Raw genomic sequence first — 23,771 nt, forward strand, 5'->3', positions numbered from 1 at the left:
TTAAGTTCACCCAAATATAGATGAATTTGAAGTATAACTTCTTATTATTTTTATTTATTATATCCTGTCCTTTCTCATACAGACTCCAGGGTGGCTAACAGCATCTTAACAAACAACAGAATTAAAAACATAAACTAAAACCCACTGTAGCAGCAGCAGCAGCAGCAGCAGCAGCAGCAGGAAGAACAGAACAATCAAAGATACAATTCAGTAATATAGTTTCCAATTGCCACTCTTAATATCCCCCAGGCTTGCAAAAATAAACAGGGTTTAAGTTGACACCTGAACAAAAGAAGCTGAGGGACAGCTGGATTAGCAGAGGGAGAGAGTTCAGTAGGCAGGGGACTATCAGAGCAAAATATGGCAGATCTCCAGGCTATCTTCTTTGGGCTTCTGCTGCAGAACTCAAAACTTGTGTTGCCTGGTACTGTTGAAAGGTGATCCTTCAATTTATGCAGAGATTAATGGTGTTGATATTTATTGAGGCTGGAACCAGATATTCTAGGCTATCTGTTACATTTTTCCTGTGCTAGTCATTCATGAAGTGTTGAAGTTCCCATAAACTAATTCTATGAAGGGCTATTATGGATAATAGCTCTGCAACACAGAGACTTATTCTGGGCTGGAATTGGGGAACTGAATATTTGAGGGCCAAGGGCCTGTAGTTTCAAACAGAATGTTCAGTTCAAAAGCACAGGAATGAATCATAGAATCATAGAGTTGGAAGAGACCACAAGAGCCATCGAGTCCAACCCCCTGCCAAGCAGGAAACACCATCAGAGCACTCCTGACATATGGTTGTCAAGCCTCTGCTTAAAGACCTCCAAAGAAGGAGACTCCACCACACTCCTTGGCAGCAAATTCCACTGTCGAACAGCTCTTACTGTCAGGAAGTTCTTCCTAATGTTTAGGTGGAATCTTCTTTCTTGTAGTTTGGCTCCATTGCTCCGTGTCCGCTTCTCTGGAGCAGCAGAAAACAACCTTTCTCCCTCCTCTATGTGACATCCTTTTATATATTTGAACATGGCTATCATATCACCCCTTAACCTCCTCTTCTCCAGGCTAAACATGCCCAGCTCCCTTAGCCGTTCCTCATAAGGCATCGTTTCCAGGCCTTTGACCATTTTGGTTGCCCTCCTCTGGACACGTTCCAGTTTGTCCGTGTCCTTCTTGAACTGTGGTGCCCAGAACTGGACACAGTACTCCAGGTGAGGTCTGACCAGAGCAGAATACAGTGGCACTATTACTTCCCTTGATCTAGATGCTATACTCCTATTGATGCAGCCCAGAATTGCATTGGCTTTTTTAGCTGCCGCGTCACACTGTTGGCTCATGTCAAGTTTGTGGTCAACCAAGACTCCTAGATCCTTTTCACATGTACTGCTCTCAAGCCAGGTGTCACCATCTTGTATTTGTGCGCCTCATTTTTTTTGCCCAAGTGCAATACTTTACATTTCTCCCTGTTAAAATTCATCTTGTTTGTTTTGGCCCAGTTCTCTAATCTGTCAAGGTCATTTTGAAGTGTGATCCTGTCCTCTGGGGTGTTAGCCACCCCTCCCAGTTTGGTGTCATCTGCAAATTTGATCAGGATGCCCTTGAGTCCATCATCCAAGTCGTTGATAAAGATGTTGAATAAGACCGGGCCCAAGACAGAACCCTGTGGCACCCCACTAGTCACTCTTCTCCAGGATGAAGAGGAACCATTGATGAGCACCCTTTGGGTTCGGTCAGTCAGCCAGTTACAAATCCACTGAGTGGTAGCATAGTTAAAACTGCATTTTACCAGCTTCTTTACAAGAATATCATGGGACACCTTGTCAAATGCCTTGCTGAAATCAAGGTAGGCTACATCCACTGCGTTCCCTTCATCTACCAGGGTTGTAATTCTGTTAAAAACGAGATCAGTTTAGTCTGACATGACTTATTTTTCAGAAATCCATGCTGACTATTGGTGATCACAGTATTCCTTTCTAGGTGCTCACAGACTGTTTGCTTAATGATCTGCTCCAGAATCTTCCCTGGTATTGATGTCAGACTGACTGGGCGGTAATTATTTGGGTCCTCTCTTTCCCCCTTTTTGAAAATAGGGACAACATTTGCCCTCCTCCAGTCTGCCGGGACTTCGCCTGTTCTCCAGGAATTCTCAAAGATGACTGCCAGTGGTTCTGAGATCACATCTGCCAGTTCTTTTAATACTCTTGGATGCAGTTCATCTGGCCCTGGAGACTTGAATACATCTAAACTAGCCAAGTATTCTTGTACTATCTCCTTAGTTATTCTGGGCTGTGTTTCCTCTGCTGAATCATTTGCTCCAAATTCTTCAGGTCGGGCATTGTTTTCTTTATCGAAGAAGACTGAGGCAAAGAAGGCATTGAGGAGTTCAGCCCTTTCTGTGTCCCCTGTTTGCATTTCACCATCTTCTCCTCTGAGTGACCCCACTGTTTCTTTGTTCATCCTTTTGCTACGAACATACCCATAAAAGCCTTTTCTGTTGCTTTTAACTTCTCTAGCAAGCCTGAGTTCATTCTGTACTTTAGCTTTTCTGACTTTGTGTCTACACGTGCTGGCTATTTGTTTGAATTCCTCTTTGGTGGTTTCCCCCCTTTTCCATTTTTTGTACACATCCTTTTTTAATGTTAACTCAGTTAAAAGTTCTTTAGATAGCCTCCCTGAGAAGGCGGTCCTCACTGTTCTAATTATTAGACAGCATTTTATGGACCTCTTTGAACTGCTTTGTGAGAGAAATGTGATCTGCTTTGCAACTTGACATTAAAGTAGTGGGGAAATTTATGTGAATGTACCCATACATTATCTGTATTGGTATACATTGCAAAAGTGGAGAACCCATGGCACACCAGAAGTTTTTGGCCTATAAGTTCCATTGGCCCCAGCCAGCATGGCCAATGGTCATGGATGATAAAAGTTATAGTACAGTGGCAGCTGGAGAGGCAGAAATTCCCCATCGCTGATACTGAAAACATCAATTGCTACAGGAAGAAGTTAATGAGAATATTCTAGTTAGAGACATTGTCCTTTCTAAAAAGCAGTTTTGGCAACGGTTCACAAAATCCATCTATCTGTTATTCCATACGATCCACCTATCTCTAAAGAGATTATTGTTTAATACGCTGATAGTTACAATTTCCTGCCATCTATTTTGTTCAGTTCTTTTAAGCTATAGACCTTATGAAGCAGGCTAGTCTGCTTTGTGGTTTGCTTTATATTGATGTTGTCTTTATTGTCTCCGGTGCAAAAAGGTAAAGGAAGACAGAAATATTATGCATACATTCATTAGAATAAGTTCCGGACTGAAAGCCATGGGACTTCCCTGCAAAAACAGGGCTAGAGCTGGCTGGGGTTGAGAGGAGTCATAGTCCAGCAACATCTAGAGGGGAAATAAATAAATTAGCTGTGGCTTATTCACTGGCTTTCAGCCTTGAGATGCCTATTTAAGGACTGGTGCCACAGACCCTTCTCCCAAGGCCCTGCGGGACCCTGAATGCTGTCTGTGCAAGGAGAAGAGAGATGGGGGAGGCCAGCAAATTCATCAGCATGTCTCTACCTGGGAACCCTGTTGACCTTGAGCTCTGTGACTTTTCTTCAGGGCCTCGAAGCTGTAGCTTATTGCCACTCCCTCTTTCTTTTGAGTTTGTTTGTTTCTTGCTAAGTTGCTACTGTGGGCATAGAAGCCAACTCCTAGGGGCCAAGGTCCCTTCTGCTCCTCCAATAAAATATTTGAGGAGGCCAGGCCCTCCAAAGTTGATGGGAATTGCCATTCAAATGGTGTTTGTGTGTCGGGGGTCATGACACCCAAGGTTTGCTGCTCCAATTTATTCTTGTAACACTGCATCATGGTTTAGTGATATGTTTGTCCTGGGCCTTATTCAAATGCCCCACCTTCATAAGTTTATAATCATCAGGGTGCCTTGAACTATGTGTGTACCAAATTTCAGCTTTCTAGGTTATGATAACCCTGATAATTTTCATACTGCTATGAAATCCATCAACACCAAGAAGCTTCATCTACATGATTTCTATAAATGCATGCATCTTTGTGTGTTAAACAATATTCTATGCAAACTGAAGAGAAGGAAAATCTGTCATTGAACTTTTTCCTGTCTCTTGATAGATGCAATTTTCTAATAGATACCCAGATTGTGTTTGTAATTTCCTGTTTCTGACTGAAATAGAGAAATGCAGGAAGCATTGCTTTCAAAACATATTGTCAGAGCCGCCCCTAGGTCCCAGCTCACAAAGGACCAACGCCCGGCTGTAGTTATGTACAAAAGTCTTTATTGAAGTTCAGTTTCCATTTCAAAGCCGCAGCGTGCAACTCTACGTCTTAAAGCCTAGACCGGCGAAGTCCCGTCTGAGTCTCCGCCCCCCTGACACCAGTTTAAGACTCTAGCCTTGCTCCACCTCTTCTTTAGCTCCTTCCTCCTCTGGGCCCTCCTGCCCGCTGGGGTTTCATCCTTTCTGGACTCTTCTGACGCTGACCCCCCTGATTCTTGCCCCTCCTTCCGGCGGGCTTTAGGACCTGGTTCCCTATCCGGGCTACCTGCTGTGCCGCTCGCCTGTACATTTGAACTTGGCGCGCACGCCCAGCCGGTAACCTTCCTCTCGACCGTTCCCTCACTCTCCGACAGAGGCGTGGTCAACCCTGACTCATCTTCTCTCGCTGGTGGTGAATACGCTGGCCCTGATACCTGGGACCCTTCCCCCCCACTATGCTCTGGTGGGGAAGCTGGCCCTGATTTCCAACTGCTGCTCTGGGAGTCCCCGCTGGCCCCTTGCTTCTGGGGTGTCCCCCTTGGGGCCCCCCTTGCCCTGGTCATCGGCGCCCCCTTCTGTGAATCTTCCGATTCGCTGGAGAGGCTCATGGAATCTCTCGGGCTACTGTCCTCTTCTCCTGCGCTGCCCTCGGATTGCTCCCCCTCGCTCTCCATCTCCTCCCCTCCCTGCGCTCCCGCTGTGTCCCTGACACATATGCTAATATTCTCTCTTGGGTTTTAATCTCCACTATCTTGGGGATTTTATTTATTTGTCAGGGCTGTAATTCACTGTCATATGCCAAGGTGGCGTTAATATTTCACTTTAACTTCTAACTTAGATTCCAGAGCAGCTAAAAAGGAAACAGAGTGAGATAATGAAAAGTTTACAACTGAGAATTATTAATTGTCTCCATGGCAACAATGAGGTTGTCTAAATGCCCACCTGCCCAAAACAATGAGCAGTGATACAGTGCATCTTATTGTCATGGTTGGACCACCAGCTGGTGAAGTTTGGAGTGGTGGCAGCAATACCTCCCCACAAGGGTTGTGGACCCATTTGGATGGTCCACCTTCAGTGCCTGATGGATTCCAGAATGCAGAGCTGAATGACAATTCTGTTGAAGCTCTGGTCATGTCCAAGTCCTGATCAGGGGTGGAATTCAATGTTAAGCGCTTACAAACATTCCATCTGCGTGAGCATATCAGCTTGCCAGACAGAATGACACCCACCCACCCTGGTCCTCTTCACCCATGCACTGTGCTTGTGGTACTCCCAACACCCCCACAGCCTTTTTTTATTTTGCAAAATGTTTCATATTTTTCAGTTATAAGAAATCTAGTTTTGGTCACATGCTTATATTTCAATATTAAAAAGGGGTGTGTGCGTGCACACACTCACACAATCTTTTGTCCAAGACTGCTTTGTAAAAGCTGTCACTTATTCCCAGCCATTAGAGAAATGGTGGGTTTATGAATCTAATGCTGAACTTGCTTGTATGTTGAATGTTTCTGTACAGCTACATAGGAAAGCTGCTATGCAGAGTTGACTCACTAGATGGGGTGATTGCCATACTGATAAGCAAATGTTACTTTCCAAATGCCTGTTTAAAAGTCTTTAATTTCTCTGGAGGAGAAGTGCTTTCTAACCAAAGTGTATATTTCTAAAATAGGTGATACAACACCAATTTTAAGTGCATCCAAATGTAGGCTACAAAATGACTTGCAGTTTGTAATATTAGGCCGCACTTTTGTGTGTTCTTGATAGTAAGTCCCATTGAACTTGATGGTGGTATTACTTCTTAGGATCAAAATAAAAAAATTCCTTCCAGTAGCACCTTAGAGACCAACTAAGTTTGTTATTGGTATGAGCTTTTGTGTGCATGCACACTTCTTCTTTAGTTGAACTGAAAGTGGTCATGTGTAGATGAACATGCACAAAAGAGCATGCAGGAAAACTGGCTCTGTGCAACCCACAAGTGTATCAACAATCTGGTGTGTACACAACTCAAGCTTCTTAACAAGTACTTGTCTAATTCATTTGCAGAATCAGAGGTGAAGAGATGAGCCATGTATAATGGGTGGGGGTGCAGAAAAAGTTGCTGAGGGAAAACTCCATGCCCCCTGGGTGTCTGTGTCACCATTTTTGGTGACTTGCTGGGGAGGATAAGTGCTCACCCTCCATGTCTGCCCTATGATGTGGGGATGGTTGAATGTCTGGGAGACAGCCCAGGGATGCAGCTGAAACTGCTGTCACCTTTGGGACTTTGGTATAGTGACAAGTGTCTTTAGCCCTGTGGGAGCCACTCACTGAGAGGGAACACCTTCTATTGCATCTCTGCTCCTGTTTGAAATCTCAGATGATTTCTAAGTGCTGGGCTTTCAGCTCTCTTACTAGAGGAAACCATGTTGAATATATTTTCCTGAATAGCTCCAGAGAGGAAGAAAATGAAGGACAGAAAAGTTAAGATAAAAGTTTTGCTGAGCCCTTGACAGCCTGCACACCAGAGCTAGGCATGACTAGTGCTGGTAGGAGCCTCTCTCCCACACAGGAAGGTTATAAAGCTTTAAGTGTTGGCCATACCCTCTGGAGTGGGTGGGAAGAGATCTCAGTTTAGGTTGATCTCAAATTGCTGTAGGAGAATGTCTGCCCACAAGTAGCCACCACACATTGAATTCATATATTGAAGGATACCTGTACTGGTCAAGGAAGTCAGAACATGGGTCTGTCTAGCTTAGTATTATTTACACTAATTGTCAGTGACTTTCCAGGAATTAAGAATTTTCCAGCCTAGCTGAAGATGCCAAGGATTAAACCTTTTGCATACAAAACACAATAAATGCTGAGCTACCAATCAATTATTTATCTGGATTAGTGAAATGTGATACCCATTGCTGTGATTTGTGTAGAAAATGTCCATAAAAACAAAAACAAAAAAGGGTGGCATTGGCTGTAAAATCCAATTTTCTATGAATATTGCTTCAAAAGAACACACATGTACAAAATAGGTTTCTAGCCATTTTGGTTGTGAAGATATGTTTGAAAGTGCGTGAGCAGTGACTGGTAAAATGTCAGCAGTTAGAGCATAGACGCCACTGAGCATTATCACTTGCTATTATGCTTGTCAATGCTGCAATTGTTTTGAAGCCATTAAAAACTGATTGCCTGAATATGTAGGCTGCAGAATAAATTTGGTAGTAGTTCATTAACTCCAGCAGGCACATGGCTGCTTAGAAACCAAATCAAGGTTTCCAGGATCTTAGTCTGTGAGATCAGACAATGACCTCACTGCATATAGAGCTAGTGATTCACAGACTGTGAACACTGATGTCATCCTACCAGTCATTAACTATTATCATGTAGTGTTATTGGCTCAAAAACATACCAAATGAATTAAATATGCATATATTAGGATGGCACATGTTTAGAAATGTGTATGTTGATATAAAATATTATTTAAATATGTATTTTCATGCAGATTAAAAATGTGCATATTAATAGAGAAATTGGACAGAGCTAACTCATGCATGAACACATGCGAAATTGACACAAACTGGAAATAGACTGATACATCTATCCCTAGATGAATATATGCAAGATTGTTTTGCCACAAGTTTTCTGTTAACAGCATTAAGATTTTAGTGTTCTAGGGAGATATATCTAAAGTTGTAATCCTGTGTGTATTTCCTTGATAGAGTGACATCTCTCATCCAAACACTGACTGACTCAAACATGCTTACATTCAGCAGAGTTGCTGTATCAGGTAAAGGTAAAGGTAAAGGTAAAGGACCCCTGGTCGGTAAAGGAAAGGCAACTATGGGGTTGCTTTCAGGCCGAGGGAGCCGGCGTTTGTCCACAGACAGTTTTCTGGGACATGTGGCCAGCAAGACTAAACCGCTACTGGCGCACAGAGGACATTGCCAGAGCGCACAGAAACACTGTTTACCTTCCCGCCACTGCAGTACCTACAGTGGTATCTCTGGTTACGTACTTAATTTGTTCTGGAGGCTGTTCTTAACCTGAAACTGTTCTCAACCTGAAGCACCACTTTAGCTAATGGGGCCTTCCGCCACTGCCGTGCGATTTCTGTTCTCATCTTGAAGCAAAGTTCTTAACCTGAGGTACTATTTCTGGGTTAGCGGAGTTTGTAACCTGAAGCGTATGTAACCTGAAGCGTATGTAACCCGAGGTACTACTGTATTTATCTACTTGCACTGGCATGCTTTTGAACTGCTACGTTGGCAGGAGCTGGGACAGAGCAATGGGAGCTCACCCCGTCGTGGGGATTTGAATCGCTGACCTTCCAATCAGCAAGCCCACGAGGCTCAGTGGTTTAGACCACAATGTATCATGTACCTTCTGACCATGCCATGTGTGCTATATACATTTTTCTAATCCTGCTCTTTGTGAATGATTGTTTTTTCAGCTGAAACTTGCAGAAACTCAGTTCCAGCACCTCTTAGATGGGTTCCTGCACCTCCCAGGTGGATACCATTGCCATGCTAAGAGAATGAGGCATACATACATTGAGACTAAATGTTATTACCTAGTAATACGCATAGCTGTCAACCTTCCCTTTTTTTGTGGGAAATTCCCTTATTCCAGCGCTGTTCCCCGCTGCTTCCCGCTGCTATCCTGGATTGTTAGCTATCCTGTAGAGTAGACTGTCCCCAGGACAGGTGAGGCTGCTGATCCTTTATTTTCAAATCTGAAAGTTGACAGCTATGGTAATACGCTATGATCTCGGTCTGGTCCCCGCTCTCCCATCTGTAGAGAGCATTTGTAGGGGACAGAGCATAAAAGAGCCGTTCTGGATCGTATCAAAGGGCTATCTAATCCAGTTTCTTTCCAGCTGTAGCATCTTTCAGGAAGACAGCTTTTGAGGATTGTGAGGGCTTGTAGAGATAGATTACCGGTATCTGGGGTTTTCTGATTTCACCACCCAAAAAATTCCTCTGATCATTTCAGAGTTCATCCTTGTCTGTGGATCATCCCATTTCTCTGTCAAGCAGGCTAGCCAAATTTGAAATTACAAAGAATAGTGATGATGAAATCTGATCAGGTGGTGTGGTCAGCTTTCAATAGCCTCATATCCTACAACATTTTGCAACAGCTTCTATTAAGGTTCTTTCAATCTTTACAGACACAACTTTATAAGGATTTTATTTTTCATGAATCTTTCCAGAATTAAAAGAAATGTAAGAGAAATGTCCAAATATAGCCGTTAAAAGTTTTTATAATGCTTTCTAGCTGAAAAGGATGGCATTTTCCATGGGTTTTGCCCCATGACACACTATTAATCAGTACATCAGATTGATGGAGAATGAGTGACAGAAAGGCAGGTGGGAGGGGGCTTCTTCTGTCATCATTTACTAAGGCATTTGCCTCTACCCATTTGGTTATTCAACTTCTGGCAAATTAAGAAGAAATGTTGCCAGAGGCTATTGTACAATAATGAACTCCCTTTCTTTGGATACTTGCTAAAACTTGAGCATTTTATTAATTCTTGAAAGACCTTCCTATTTGGCCTGGTTTTTTCTGCCTGAGGTTAGGATAACATTGGCAGAAAGTGATGGAAAGAGTTTGGTCTAGTTTTTCAACTGATTGAATATTGCTGACACTTGACTTTGATTCCTTGTCTTTTCCATATCTTTAAATTTTAATGCTTTTTTGCTGTTAATTACATTTACGTAATGATGATGGGAAAGAACAGAACTTCAAATAATTTGAGTAAAAATAGTTAAAATTGCCATGATATTTTTGGATTAATGTTTACATTTTTTCACTAGCATTATAAGCCCCCCAAAAGATCTATTCTGTATTCTTTTTAAATGCATTATATAATCTTAAAATCTTCTCGTATTGTCCCTCTTGGCATTTTCAGAAGCTGAGCCTTCCTTAGGTTTCTAATTTTGCTCCTTAAAGACATGTACTGAAAAGTGTATCTTGGGTAGAAATTAAATAAGTTGTATCACTCCCCCCCACCTCATTTGGTGCCTTAATATAAACTTGAGTGTTACAGTGATAATTACAGCATCTTCAATTGCACACCAAACAGGCACTTTAAGTGCAAGTGCTAATGTGATGCTATTGTGAAGAGGAAAGAAAAGTAATACAGTGGATTATTTTAAAGCCTGATTACTACCCTAGGAACACGTCATCCAAACAGCATTGATTTGTGTTCCTTGACAGGAATAGACAGCCTCCTGTGATATCCTGTGAAAGGGTGACCAGGTGAAAGAAAACACACAATAAACTGGATGTTTTGTAACTTCTAGGGAGGTGGGAAAATGCCTCCAATTCTTCCATAATGTATATGGTTGCTCTGTGTTTTGCATCATTGCCAAGGGCTTCAAGTAATAATAGTACCTGAATTGCAGCTTGCTGTTGAGTTAATCACAATTTTGGAATACTTAACCGAGGCAGCAGTAGTCACGTAGTACTGCCTAACAGAGTGTTACCCCCTAATGGTACAATGACACAGTGGGCTATAGAAATGACTCAGAGGCCCAAGTGCCAGCTTTTGCATTGCCAACACTTATTCCTTCAGCAAATGAGGCTTCATTTTGTGGCCTCACCTGGCCATACTCTGTTGTGGGCTTTATTAAAGGAGTTGAAGCCTTTGGCAACCTCAATTATAACCTTCTTGAGCTGTAGATTTATGTACCTGTTTTTCTAGTTTTTTCATAAGTGTTTCCCCGCCCTCTCTCTCTGTAGAAAATTCACTGCAAATATCTTCTAAACTGCAGCATATTATTCAGTTGGCCTCTCAAATATGTATTTTGTTTGTTTATTACCTACTTTTCACCGTAAGATCCCAGGGCGGGTTACAGCATTAAAAACAGCATTAAATACAATTTATAACAACCCACAACCTTATAAAGTGATGAGGAAGTATAGCAGTACAGCAGTACCATGTTTTTCTACCAAAGACCTACATTGGCTCCCAGTACATTTCCGAGCACAATTCAAAGTGTTGGTGCTGACCTTTAAAGCCCTAAACAGCCTCGGCCCAACATACCTGAAGGAGCGTCTCCACCCCCATCATTCAGCCCAGACACTGAGGTCCAGCTCTGAGAGCCTTCTGGCTGTTCCCTCACTGTGAGAAGTGAGGTCACAGGAAACCAGGCAGAGGGCCTTCTCAGTAGTGGCACCCACCTTGTGGAATACCCTCCCATCAGATGTCAAGGAAATAAACAACTACAGTCATACCTCGGGTTACAGACGCTTCAGGTTGCGCCTTTTCAGATTGCACACCGCGCCGAACCCAGAAGTACCGGAACGGGTTACTTCTGGTTTTCGGCTAAATTGCACTTTGCGCATGCACAGAAGTGCCAAATCACAACCGGTGCATGCGCAAACGCGGCGCTGTGGGTTGCGAAAGCTGCGGGTTGCGAACGTGCCTCCCGCACGGATCACGTTCACAACCCGAGTGTCCACTGTATCTGACTTTTAGAAGACATCTGAAGGCAGCCCTGTTTAGGGAAGTTTTTAATGTTTGGTATTTTATTGTGTTTTAATATTCTGCTGGGAGTCGCCCAGAGTGGCTGGGGAAACCCAGCCAGATGGGCATGATATGAATAAAATAATAATAATAATAATAATAATAATAATAATAATAATAATAATATAATTTACCAGGACACTGGGTTGCTACTGCAGTTGTTGCCTGGCCCTTTAAGACTGGGGACCAAGCCACACTTCCACTTGTCCCATTCTTAGAAAACACAAGTTTGAGAGGTTTTCCGTTTGTACCATTCTTTCTAGCCATGGATCAGAGCAGTTTTTCATTTACCCTGCAGCTTTCCCCCGGAAAACCCACTGTCTGCCGTTGAATTGGAGCAAACATCAATACACAGGATTGATATTTGTTCCTTCGGATTGAACAGTAAACAGTGGGTTTTCCTAGGGGAAAGCATTGGGGAAAGCGGCCGGGTGGATGAGCCTAGGCAGGTGGCCATAATGGTACTGAAGCTCTCTACATTAGGTACATTTTCCATCTTGCAGAACGAAAAGGAACCGTGGTCATGGATCAGTGCTTACTATGACAGAATCACAGCTCAGTGATGTGTTTCACATGTTCCTAAAAAGATAATAAGAGAGGACATAAGGGAATTTCAGATGTGTGGTAACTGTCTGTCCTTGTGACTTAATAGTGACACACTCCTCTGGGGCTTGGGAAACTGATCGTTGCTGTGGCTTGGAAGAGGTACTGCTGCTGTTTAATTGCTTTAGGTCCACATAGGGTCTCAATAAAATAATTGCTAGTGGAGGTGTGAACTCTACTCTTAACTCACAGGGTGGTCATCTATCCTACTTTTGCAGAGAAGAGTCTTCTATTTGAAGGGCTTTTCCAGACCAAGCCTAGATTAAATATAAGAAACCAAAGGAAAGGAGAACAGAGCCTTGAAGGTGCCCATCAACAGTTGCACTTTATCATGGTCTTCCCCACTATGATGAGATGGATTGTTTTGCTATTTAAATAATTTATAAATTTGTGTCTCATACCCTCCAACAAACCTCAGAAAACAGGGACGCTCTATTGATGTAGAACAGAATGTCCCTATTTTCTAAGGAATGTATAAATTCGGATATCTAAATTTTATGTGGCGCTGTCCCCTTCCCGTTCTCTGTTTTGACACATTTCCTCTCTCTTGGTCACCCTGTGAACTCATTATTCACCTTCACAATAAACTTCATTCTTTTTCTTCCCTCCTGTGTCTTGATGATGCATAATACCGACCTTTCCCATCACTGACTTACAGATACCATGAGAAGTTTGGAATGTGCATTTTAAAGAAAAATAAAATATTTCCTGGAATACTGTAACTTCCATGTGATTGTGAAAATTATATTGGCGACCGACAGGCAATTTTAAAGAAACTTGGGGGAAAACATGTATTTTGATTAACCAAAAAGCTGAAAATGAAAGAATAGCTCTCACAAGATGTTTGCATTTTCTTTTTGCGTGTAGGTGGGAAATGACACAATATAGTGTTTATTACCAAGTTTTTCTTTTTTAAAAAAATATTATTCCCTGAATCTGTATGTGCTTTGTGTATACAAAGTAGTAAGACACTGATCTTTATCTTTCTAAAATAACAATAATAATAAATACTGTCTGTAGGCTTGTTCCGTTAGATAACATAGTTTTTGTGAAGTTGTGATTTAAAAAGAAGTCGTCCCCCTCCCAAGACTACCCATGGCTTCTTAAGGAAGAAGGGTACAATATAAATTTAATAAAATAAATAAAGTTTCAGCAGCCTGGCTTTCTAAGAAACTTGGCCATTGCATAACCTCCGACATCTTGGGACAGCAAATTGGGGGACACACACCCCGTGCACCATGCCACTGCTGCCCATCCCCAAACCACCTTACCTTCCCCAGCTCATGCCATGGCAACCTAAGGCTATGGCAGCCACACGGGGACATCCTGGGTGGGTGTGCGAGTGCCAACATTGGGCCTCTTCCTCTCCCTCCCAGGGGCTGAAAGTTGTCGTAGAAAAGAAGGGTGCCATGTTGGTGGGGTAGGGAAGGAGCTCTCGTGTCTTCTTCCCAATCCCACTGCCACAGCAGGAGCTCTTCCGTGTCCCTTGTCTGCATGCTGTGCAAAATTAGGGTGCCCTAGGACAAAGGCATAACCTTCAAAGGAACTGTGAACGTCCTGCTTAAAATGGGGTACTTGGAAGGTATACAATTGTGTCCTTTTTCTGGCATTACTATGACATGACCGGGATCCATGTGTCTTTTTGGGTACTGACACACACTTAGGGTTTATTAGGATTTAATATTAGCATTCAATCTAGCTGGCAATGCCTACAGCAACATTTTTAACATTTAACCACTATACCTTATTCTCTCTCCCACAATATCAAATCCCGAGAGCAGGGGTTCCCAAACTGTGGACCGTGGACCACCAGCTTCATTCGGGTGGTCCACAGTCTTTTAAATTCAATGAAGAGGCAAACAGCATCTAGCACAACACATTTCAATTGCTACAACAGGCAGAAAAACAATTAAGTCACCCATTAAGACTCTAAACAGTCTTCAAATGGTCAGGCAGGGGTGGGGGTGGGGGAGTCAGGGATGGGAAATCTATCTAGAGACTAAATCTGTTCTGATTGAATCCATCATGAACACAGCCACAACAGTGGACTTAACTTCAGAACTGCAATGAATGAAACTAAAATCCTATACATGTTTATCTGGGAGTAAGCTCCACTGAATGATGTGAGACTTAATACCAGGTAAATATGTAGGGATGTGCTGCAACACTGCATTCCTCTGTTCATTTACTCCCTAGAAAATTCCATTGAACTTTACAGGACTTACATGCATAATATTGAGCTGTAAGTAAATATCTGGCATTCTGCAGGATGTTTCTCACCAGATGTATTAAAGACTGACAAGTTTAAGGAGTTTGGCTCTGGGTAAGTGGAGGAGCTGGAGAGAACCTGAAAGAAATCCCAATCCCTGCTTAATCATTTCTTGGCATTCTCTCATACTACTGAAGATGTATGTGCTTCTGGACTCATCATTCATTCAAGAAAGAAAGCCTTTTTTATTAGTGGATATGCACCACCACCCATCTGCCAAATAAGGCAAAAGAAGAAAGCAGAGCCTCCTAAATCATGATTTTTTGTTGGATTTTGCCTGAAGGCTGTTTGCCTTAAGGATAATCATGAAATTAATTTGTCTGCGCCATTTTGAAAGACCAGTTAAGTATATAATAGCATAAAGTCATACAGCTGTAATGGCACATTGTATCTACAAGTTCACTTTGTGTAATACAAATAACATTTAACTATCAATCAGCTTGAACTAAATAATTAGAAACCTCCACAATCTATCAATATTATTTTAAATTATGTCTATATTTTTCTTTAAAAATAATAATAAAAGGAACTAGCGAGTTGTGAAACAGTGCTGGGCTGGATCCAGAGGTGTGCTGTTGGGAGAAATTCTGGGAAACTGCTGTGCTGGTTCTAGATGAGGACACGTGGCATTGTGCAAGAGGGGTCCAATGCTTTGTGGAAACACAGGTACATATCTGGATTTTAGTCATAGAGTCATAGAATTGTAGAGTTGGAAGGGACCTCTTGTTGCACTAAGTCAGAAAAAGACCATCTACATGTGGAAGAGGCCTTCTGTACCTCCAATCTCCTGTATGCTGTTTCTCCCCCCCCCCCCCGGCCGCCCGGATATATTCTATTAATTTCAACATTTCTGCTACCTTCCAAGACTTTCAAGTCCCGTCACTTCTTTGCAATTGGAAACTTGGCTTCAGTCAATTTATTCCAGACAATTTCCCTGTCATCAGGCTTTCCTTTCTCTTCCATATATCCACACACACCCCCCCCCCCCGTTGCCACCCCCAAATAACTAAGGGATCTGGTGGAATGGTATATTGGATAACTTAAACTAATGGGGTATGTTATGCTTTTTCAAAATATTTTGATCTTCAGCCATTTCCAATCTTCAGCCATATACAGTATATGCCATCTTCATTCTGGCATTGCTTACACCAACAACAACTATCATTACTGTAATGATACATCCTTCCTATATGTTATAGCATTAGATGCCACTGCTATTTTAAAATTTTGTAAAAATGATCTCCTAGACGCAGCTTCTTCTCTTACCTATTTTTAGATACCATTTTCTTTCTGTAGGATAGGAAAAGGAGCTAAAATGGCGACAGTAGTCTCTTCCCAAAACTGAGCTCTCAAACTATGATAAATAAGGCATTGCTCTCAAGTTTATATTCTGACCGATAACATTTCTCAGTCAGGAAAAACTTGTTTAGCTGTTCTTATTGCACTGCGGCAGTGAAGACGGAAACCTGATGCTGTAAAGTTCTGACTTCAGTGTAACTGCTAGAATTGGCAGCTCTCATTAAAAGTGACATTGGAAATGGCATAGTCAGAAGATACATAATGCTAAAAATTAAAGAATATCTGCACTGCAAACAGAAATCAAATTTCAGAATAGGAGCAAGAGAGCAAACCTTGCAGGTGCTCGTGTTCTCTTTTGGCAGCAGCTGAGAATACATTAATTTAATTAATTTGCTAGAAACATTGCATGGTTTTCCAACAAGCACATTTACTTATAAAATTGGAAAGAGAAAGTAAATAAGCTAAAATGTGGTGGTCCAGCCAGCTGTACTTGCAAGCAATGTAACCAATGTCCAGTGGTGGGGTATGTTTTCTGGAAAAAGTCCCTTAGTCCCAATGGGAATTAATAAAAAGTGCTGGTCACATTCTGAAATTAATTAGTTCACGGTGCATCCTCCTACTTGTGCCAGACATGAGCTGGGATTATCTCTGACACACACCCTACGGCTTTCTGTGCCCACCGCAATGATAGTCAACCATCATGTCTCAGAGCAAAGCCAGATCACACAGACAGACTCAGGGCATGTGCAAAGTTCCAGGTGAGCCAAGCTTCTTGGTAACGTGGGTTTTGGACCCCAACAGACTTACAATAAAGCATCATTCTCAGCGAGCTTCTTTCTGCTGTAGAATTCAAGACTAATTCAAAGACTGTTCATTCCCTCGTATCAAAGTATCCTGGGGACATGGGTTGTACACTGCCTGCTGAACTCCCCAACTATCCAGAATCCAAAGCTGGAGATAGAGAATGGTGTTTTAATAGCATGGCCAGCCTCCCCATGAGGCAAGACAGCAGAGCCACAATGGGGTGCCACTGCCGCAGGTGCCCCACCTGCCACCACTGCAGAAGTGAGGAGAGCAGTGGCATATTCTGGCGAGATCTTGTGAACGCCGCATGAAATACTGCAAAATGTCATGGGGCTCTGTGCAAGATCTTGCCACTGCTTCTCTCCTATCCACTGAGGGCCTCCTCCTACCCCACTGGAGAAGTGAAATCGCTGCCACTTCTCCCATGGGGGGGGGCGCTGCTGGAACCTAGAAGCTGCTGCATGACCCTAGTAAGCAAGGCTTTGGGGGGAGGCAGGGTGGCAGTGGCAGGGGGAGATGAAACAGGATGGGCCACCCTGTTTGATAGTAATTGGTACAATGAGTGTGCCTGGTTGGAATACTTATGAGAGATGAGGTTGCAGAATATATTTAAAGGAGGAAGACCAGAGTTTAGTCTTTGTTATCAGTAGTTTTAATAACTGCAAGGGTGCTCTAGGGAGCAAATAAAATACAGTGATACCTTGGGTTACAAGCGCTTCAGGTTACAGACTCTGCTAACCCAGAAGTGGTACCTCGGGATGAGAACAGAAATCGTGTGGTGGCAGCGGGAGGCCCCATTAGCTAAAGTGGTGCTTCAGGTTAAGAACGGTTTCAGGTTAAGAACGGACCTCCGGAACGAATTAAGTTCTTAACCAGAGGTACCATTGTAAAAGGATTTTTCATGCATTGTTCATTTAAATCTAACAAACGACTGTGTGCATAGGAAGAACAGAAATAGGTTAGCAACCACTATATCGCCACAATAGTAGAATGCGTAAACCAGCCTTCATGTTGATAAAGAACAAGTGTGAAGCTTGGCGGGGGGGGGGGGGAGGCTACTATTCTGCATCTATGCCATTAAATTTCCAGTTCTGATGATTTTCTGTCACTTCCTGTAGGCTTCTGAATGGTATGGAACATGACTCTTAAGCCTAAGCAATAAACTTGTACATGCACACATGCAAACATGCGCACTGAAAATTAACATGAGCATTGTAGCTATGCATGTCAATTAAAAAGTGGCAAGGTCATAAATGCATATAAAAAGCTTAATGATACTGACTTTTCAAATTCTTTTCCTAATTATCCCTAGCATAGAATTTGCCTTTTTTCATCACTGCTGTATTAGGAAAGTGAGTTAAAACTCTCTCAGAACTGTATAGGCAATACTATCAAGTTGGGGTTTTTTTTTGGGGGGGGGGGGGAATCTTGTGTAGTTGTGCTGGATTTGAGTCCTCCCCACTCCTTTCCCCAAAGTGAATACCTTGGCAAAGTTCGCTGTATCTTTGATAGGCTTGCATAATCTGCTTGTAATGGAGCTAATGGCTGTTTTGTCATCCTTAGAGATATAAATTTCCGTGGTGATGTCTGCAGTAGTCAGTGCAAGCCCTGGCTGCCAGCAACGGCTAATAATCAGAGATGGGCGGGACGCTTTGTTAGAGAGAGGGGTGGGGGGAGGAGATGAGCCTTAGCTGTTTTTCTGGCTTTGCGAAGAAAGAAGAAATGGATACTACTGGTAAGTGAAACTAATCAGACATTAATGCTTGGCTGAACTACAGTATTAATTTGTGTCTTCTCTGTGTGCTGCTGTCAGATGCTTGCTTTCTCTGCCTGCAATGCTGGTATTCTTTAAATTCACCTTTTAAACCCTTTCCCCCTTCTTATGAGGCTGAGGGTCACAGACTTGGTAATATGCAATATGCAGCCCCATGTTTACTCAGAAGTAAATCCCACTGAGTTGAATAGTAAGTGTACTTAGGATGGCAGGGGTAGGGAGGGGAGGCAGAATATAATTCATGTAATTATCAAACACCTTTTAGCAGCAGGAATAACTTGAATATACATTCACTCTAAAAAGAGAAACACTGTGTTTGTTATTCAATATAAACACATGGTTATTCAATTTTAAATATATAGCTGTTGTTCTAATTTAGGAATAATGTGCACTTTAATCTCTTTTTGATGGCTTGACTTTAGAACATGTGGTTTTGTGTTAAAATAGCACATCTAAGGAGTTGAAGGGGAAGTTCAAAATGAGAATTGAAAAGGCTGGGAAGCAGCCTACTTCCATTTAAATTTCTAAGTAGTTCTTGTAGAGCCTCTTGGCAAACTTTTTTTTTTTTTTAATCCACTAAGCAAAAGAGATATGTCCTTTCTAGGTCATCCCTCTTGGTTTGCATGCTAGCCAGAGTGGGAACCAGCCCATTTATTCACCTGTGCAGAATTCCTGGTGACATACACGTACCAGGCAATATGTTGAGTACAAAGCTATGATTGCCCATTTGAGCTATGCAGATCTGGTGCACCCGTGTTATATTTATTTTCCTTTCTGAGGCTACAATCTCAACCCTACTTACCTGAGTGTAAACCCAATTAAATGAAGTAGACATGCTTAGGCTTGCAAGCTTACAGTTCAATTTGAAGTACCGGTAAGTTCCTCTTTATTCAATGACCCTTACTCTCTAGTAAGTGTGTTCAGGACTTTGGATTTAAATTCTGTTCCTATTGCACTGCGCACACACACTTTCAATAGAGCTGCAGTTAAGACCATAATTATGGTTTCATTTACATTTTATCAACAGAGCGAGGGAACCTCTCATACTAGCACAAACTTTAAAACAAACTTGTTAGGTCTGTGGAACAAGCCAGCTGACATAACTGAGGTCCATTAAGATGCAGGAATTTAATACAATGACATGACTAATATTCCATGACTAGGAAAAATTCCGGTTTCATGTCAGACATACCTCAGCGTAGGCAAGCAAATGAAACAGGCAGAATTGCCCATTTCTCCTAGTTAAAAAAATTATCTCACTACTACAGATTCTTGAAACCCTGTCAAAAGATGTCACTTTAACCCTAAACTATATGGCAATGTCCACTCCATACAGTGTAGCTATATGAGCATTTATGAGACTAAAAATAAATATGACTCAAACTTTTTTTGGGGGGGAGGGGGAGGGGGCGTAGGAAGGACAGAAGCTGATGTTTGAAAACCATAGAAACCAATTCTTCTTAGTTGTTTTATTCTTTCTCTGAGGATAGCTTTAGGTCCTAAATTATCCTTGTTTGGTTTAGGGGCATCATTTCTTTTTCTATTTCACAAGGATATTGCTGTCTGGCTTGCTTTAATTAACTAGTATTGAAATGCTCCAAGCATCTGATAGCAACATCAATTGTTGCTTTCTTAAGTTGTCCCTTGTGTTTTGAAACAGCGTATCAGGATGGTGAACTAGGAATTTGTTTACCAAGGAAAAGAAAGAAGCTAAGAAAGCCTATAATATATTTTTCTTTGAAATTACAATACGAGTTATTGCCTACAAAGGACAAACCAAACCAGCTTCCTTTTGTTGGAGAACTCTTCTTCATTATGTCTGGTAGAGATCTTGGTACTAAATGAGGTTTGTTGGTGAAATGTGCCCATTCTTTTGATCCAGGTAATTCTTCCACTATGTTATATTTGTTTGAATCACCCATTGCCCCAGCTGGCTGCTTTTGTTCTACTAAACACTGGTCAATTGAGGATTAGGATTCAGAAGCTCTCCAGTGTTATGAGCCTGCCTCAGTTGACAGACTCTTGCAGCAACTTCTAGTACTTCCTGCCTTGCTGGATATGTAACACATGTTTCAGTTTGTTGTTGTTGTTGTTGTTTAGTCATTTAGTCATGTCCAATTCTTCATGACCCCATGGACCAGAGCACACCAGGCACTCCTGTCTTCCACTGCCTCCCACAGTTTGGTCAAACTCATGCTGGTAGCTTCGAGAACACTGTCCAACCATCTGTTCCTCTGTCATCCCCTTCTTCTTGTGCCCTCAATCTTTCCCAACATCAGGGTCTTTTCCAGGGAGTCTTCTCTTCTCATGAGGTGGCCAAAGTATTGGACTCTCAGCTTCAGGATCTGTCCTTCCAGTGAGCACTTAGGGCTGATTTCCTTAAGAATGGATAGGTTTGATCTTCTTGCAGTCCATGGCACTCTCAAGAGTCTCCTCCAGCACCATAATTCAAAAGCATCAATTCTTCGGCGATCAGCCTTCTTTATGGTCCAGCTCTCACTTCCATACATCAGTTTAGTACTCCTTAATTCACACCATTCTGACTATATCCAATTTAGACTAAAACAAGAAGCCAGTTAATGAGAAAATCGGCATCTGTGACCAGGCCCATTGTTGGATCATTGCCTGGTCCTGTGGACCACCACACATTGTAACACCCATCAAAGTTCATCTGTGCTTTTAAATTGAAGAGTGATATTTAGTACCCAGAATAAAGTACTTTGGCATTTAAATGTTATTTGGGCTGGACTCATCAGTTAGCCACACACTGGCCTTGTTTGCATGTAACACTAAGCCATGTAACACTAAACCAAACCATGGCTTAGTGTTATGTGTGAACTGGGTCACTTCTGTGAGATAGAAATTCTATAGCATCAGTGCTTTTATAGCATCAGCGGCACAGGGATGAAATGCCATATAAAAATAAGGGAGAGCTAAAGTAATGGTGAAAATATTGTGCTGCAGCTTTCGGAGCCTGCCACCCACACACCCTATGGTGACGTTGCAGAGCTATATTTTTCATTTGCAGTAATATAACGTCACTGCTTTTGGAGAACCAAATATATCTGTTCTACAGCCTGCATAGCTAACAACAATTAGCAATCAAACTGGGTGACAAATTTATTCTTGTAGCCAAACAATTAAAAAGAAAATAATTATAAATATTCTCATGGAAAACATTGCAGCACATCCACATGTACAGGTTTCATCACAGGACAAAACAAGAGATAAGCATTAACAGGTGTGAAATGAAGTTGGAGCTAATTGAGATGGAAATACAGACAGTGTGGTCTAACAGTATGAAAATGACTCCTTGCAGTCTTGCTCAGTGCATCATGGCAGATGTGGGGTGGCTGCTGAAAATGGCATCCCTGTTTCACATGCTTCCATCTCTCCCTGTAACGTGTAGTTTCGCTTGCAGGCATATCACTGCCCCTGCTCCATGCCATTTGCAGCTGCTGGCAGAGGGAACGAGAGAGCACACAATGTGACAATATCACAAGAGGTAAGTGAATCTGCACATTACAGGAAGAAGGGTGACAATGTGGCATTTCCCGCAGCTTCCCTGCCCCGAGGAATCGTTCTGTCAATCTCCTCATTCTTTCCAGGCTGGCTAGGCACCCAATCTGCCACACAACCTAACAACCAGGTTCAGTTTACCTTGTCATTTTCCCCTTGCACTGTGAGCCTTCACATCTATCTCAGTCCTTCTATTCCTCCAAATATATATAATGTGTGTGTGTGTGTGTGTGTGTGTGTGTGTGTGTGTGTGGTTATCACATGTAAGCAAGAGAAAGCACCATTTGGGAGGAAGGTGGGATATCAATTCAATAAATAAGGTAAAATATAGGCCTTCTGTAACAAATCACCTTCCCAATATCTGCACAGTAATGTTTTGGAAACTCTGTTCTGAGTTGTCAGGTTAACACACACTTTAGTTGTTTTTCCAACTAAACTGTAAACCATAGAGAGAGAGAAAAAATCAGTCTGGCTACATACCTGACATATCTTTCTGAATAGCTACTATTTTTGGCATAGAACTAGACAGTCCTGCACACAGCAGCTGGCTCTGGCTATTTAGTGCTAGAAATAGCAATTTAGGTATATCAGCATTGGTGAGTCAAGCTTTTGTTATCAAAATTGTCCTCGAATCAGCTGAAGGATAATTGGTAAGCAGAATTCAACCTCCAGTTTTAACCTAAAATGTATCTTTTGTAATTTACTGGACATAACGGTTCCCAAACTGCTTTGCCATGAAAACCCAGAGATGGAACTCTGCTTCTGCATGGGATCTCCCAGCCAGTCCAACTTCTGATCTGGAATCCTCTTTCCCTCCATTACCTTTTTCTGACATTGTCTTATCCCCACTTACTGGTACCTAGTGAGCTACCTATGCAGCTACTGCCCCCAAAGAGCCACAGGTGAGTCTCAACCCACTGTGCAGAATTCACTGTTCAGGTTGCCCAGAAGTCCCAAATGAAATATTATGTGCACATTTTTACTATTTTGACTCACTCCATCTGTAAGTTGAGCTGCAAATGGTTTGCTTCATGTCTATGTCCTAGCCAGAAAATGCTCTTTCTCTTGTGGTTAGGGAGCAATTGTATGTAATTGTGTTGTATGTTCTTCTAAAAGGCTTTACTGGAATAATAATGAAATATTCATTAAATACTGTACTGAAAGGTTTATAGTAGTGTTCACTGTCTTTTCAAGAGCAATGTGCAGATAAAGCTAGAGGGTGGTTGTTGTTGTTGTTTTGAAAAAGATAGTGGCATGGTCTTGTAAAGCTGTAAAGCCTGTCTGCTTACCTGCAGGAGTTTTTGTTTTTCCCCCTAATGTTGCCTTCTGATTCTCTGATAATCTTTAAAATGTTCCAGGATTTGCCCACACTGGCTAGGACTGAGACAGACCTTTATTGCCTTTAATACAGTGTTTTGTTGCCTGAGGTACACTTTCTCTAGATTAAAACTGGCAGCAGCCAAGTACTTTTGAGTGTAAGAATGAAGTGTGCTGCCAATTTTAATGCACAAAAATATGTCAGGACAGTTTAGATTCTTTTGTGGAGACCAGCTGACATTTCACAATTCTTTTGGCTAGTATTTAGAGACTCTTGAATAGTGGGCCCATCTTTGGAGTGGCAAGCTTGTTTTCTCCTGCTCTGGAGAGTAGGACCTGAACCAATTGCTTCAAGTTACAAGAAAGGCGATTCTGACTAAACATCAGGAAGAACTTTCTGGTGCCAAGAGTTG

At 42.1% G+C, this 23,771-nt stretch overlaps 1 protein-coding gene across 3 annotated transcripts in view; it reads left to right on the forward strand.

Moving 5' to 3' along the window:
• PHACTR2 (phosphatase and actin regulator 2) overlaps positions 1 to 23,771 on the forward strand; it is a 91,868-nt gene that overhangs the window by 2,687 nt on the left and 65,410 nt on the right. Inside the window, exons 1-2 of one of the 3 annotated variants that reach the window (XM_081855295.1) lie at positions 18,456 to 18,483; positions 21,944 to 22,027. In XM_081855295.1, coding sequence (XP_081711421.1) covers positions 18,471 to 18,483; positions 21,944 to 22,027 — 97 coding nt within the window. In that variant the 5' untranslated portion in view covers positions 18,456 to 18,470. Of the gene's footprint in view, positions 1 to 18,455; positions 18,484 to 21,943; positions 22,028 to 23,771 lie in introns of those variants that run through there. The other 2 variants (XM_081855294.1, XM_081855296.1) reach the window with 2 other exon arrangements.

This window comes from Podarcis erhardii (genome assembly GCF_964252035.2).
Source record: "Podarcis erhardii genome assembly, chromosome: 3".
Taxonomy (NCBI): Eukaryota; Metazoa; Chordata; class Lepidosauria; order Squamata; family Lacertidae; genus Podarcis; species Podarcis erhardii.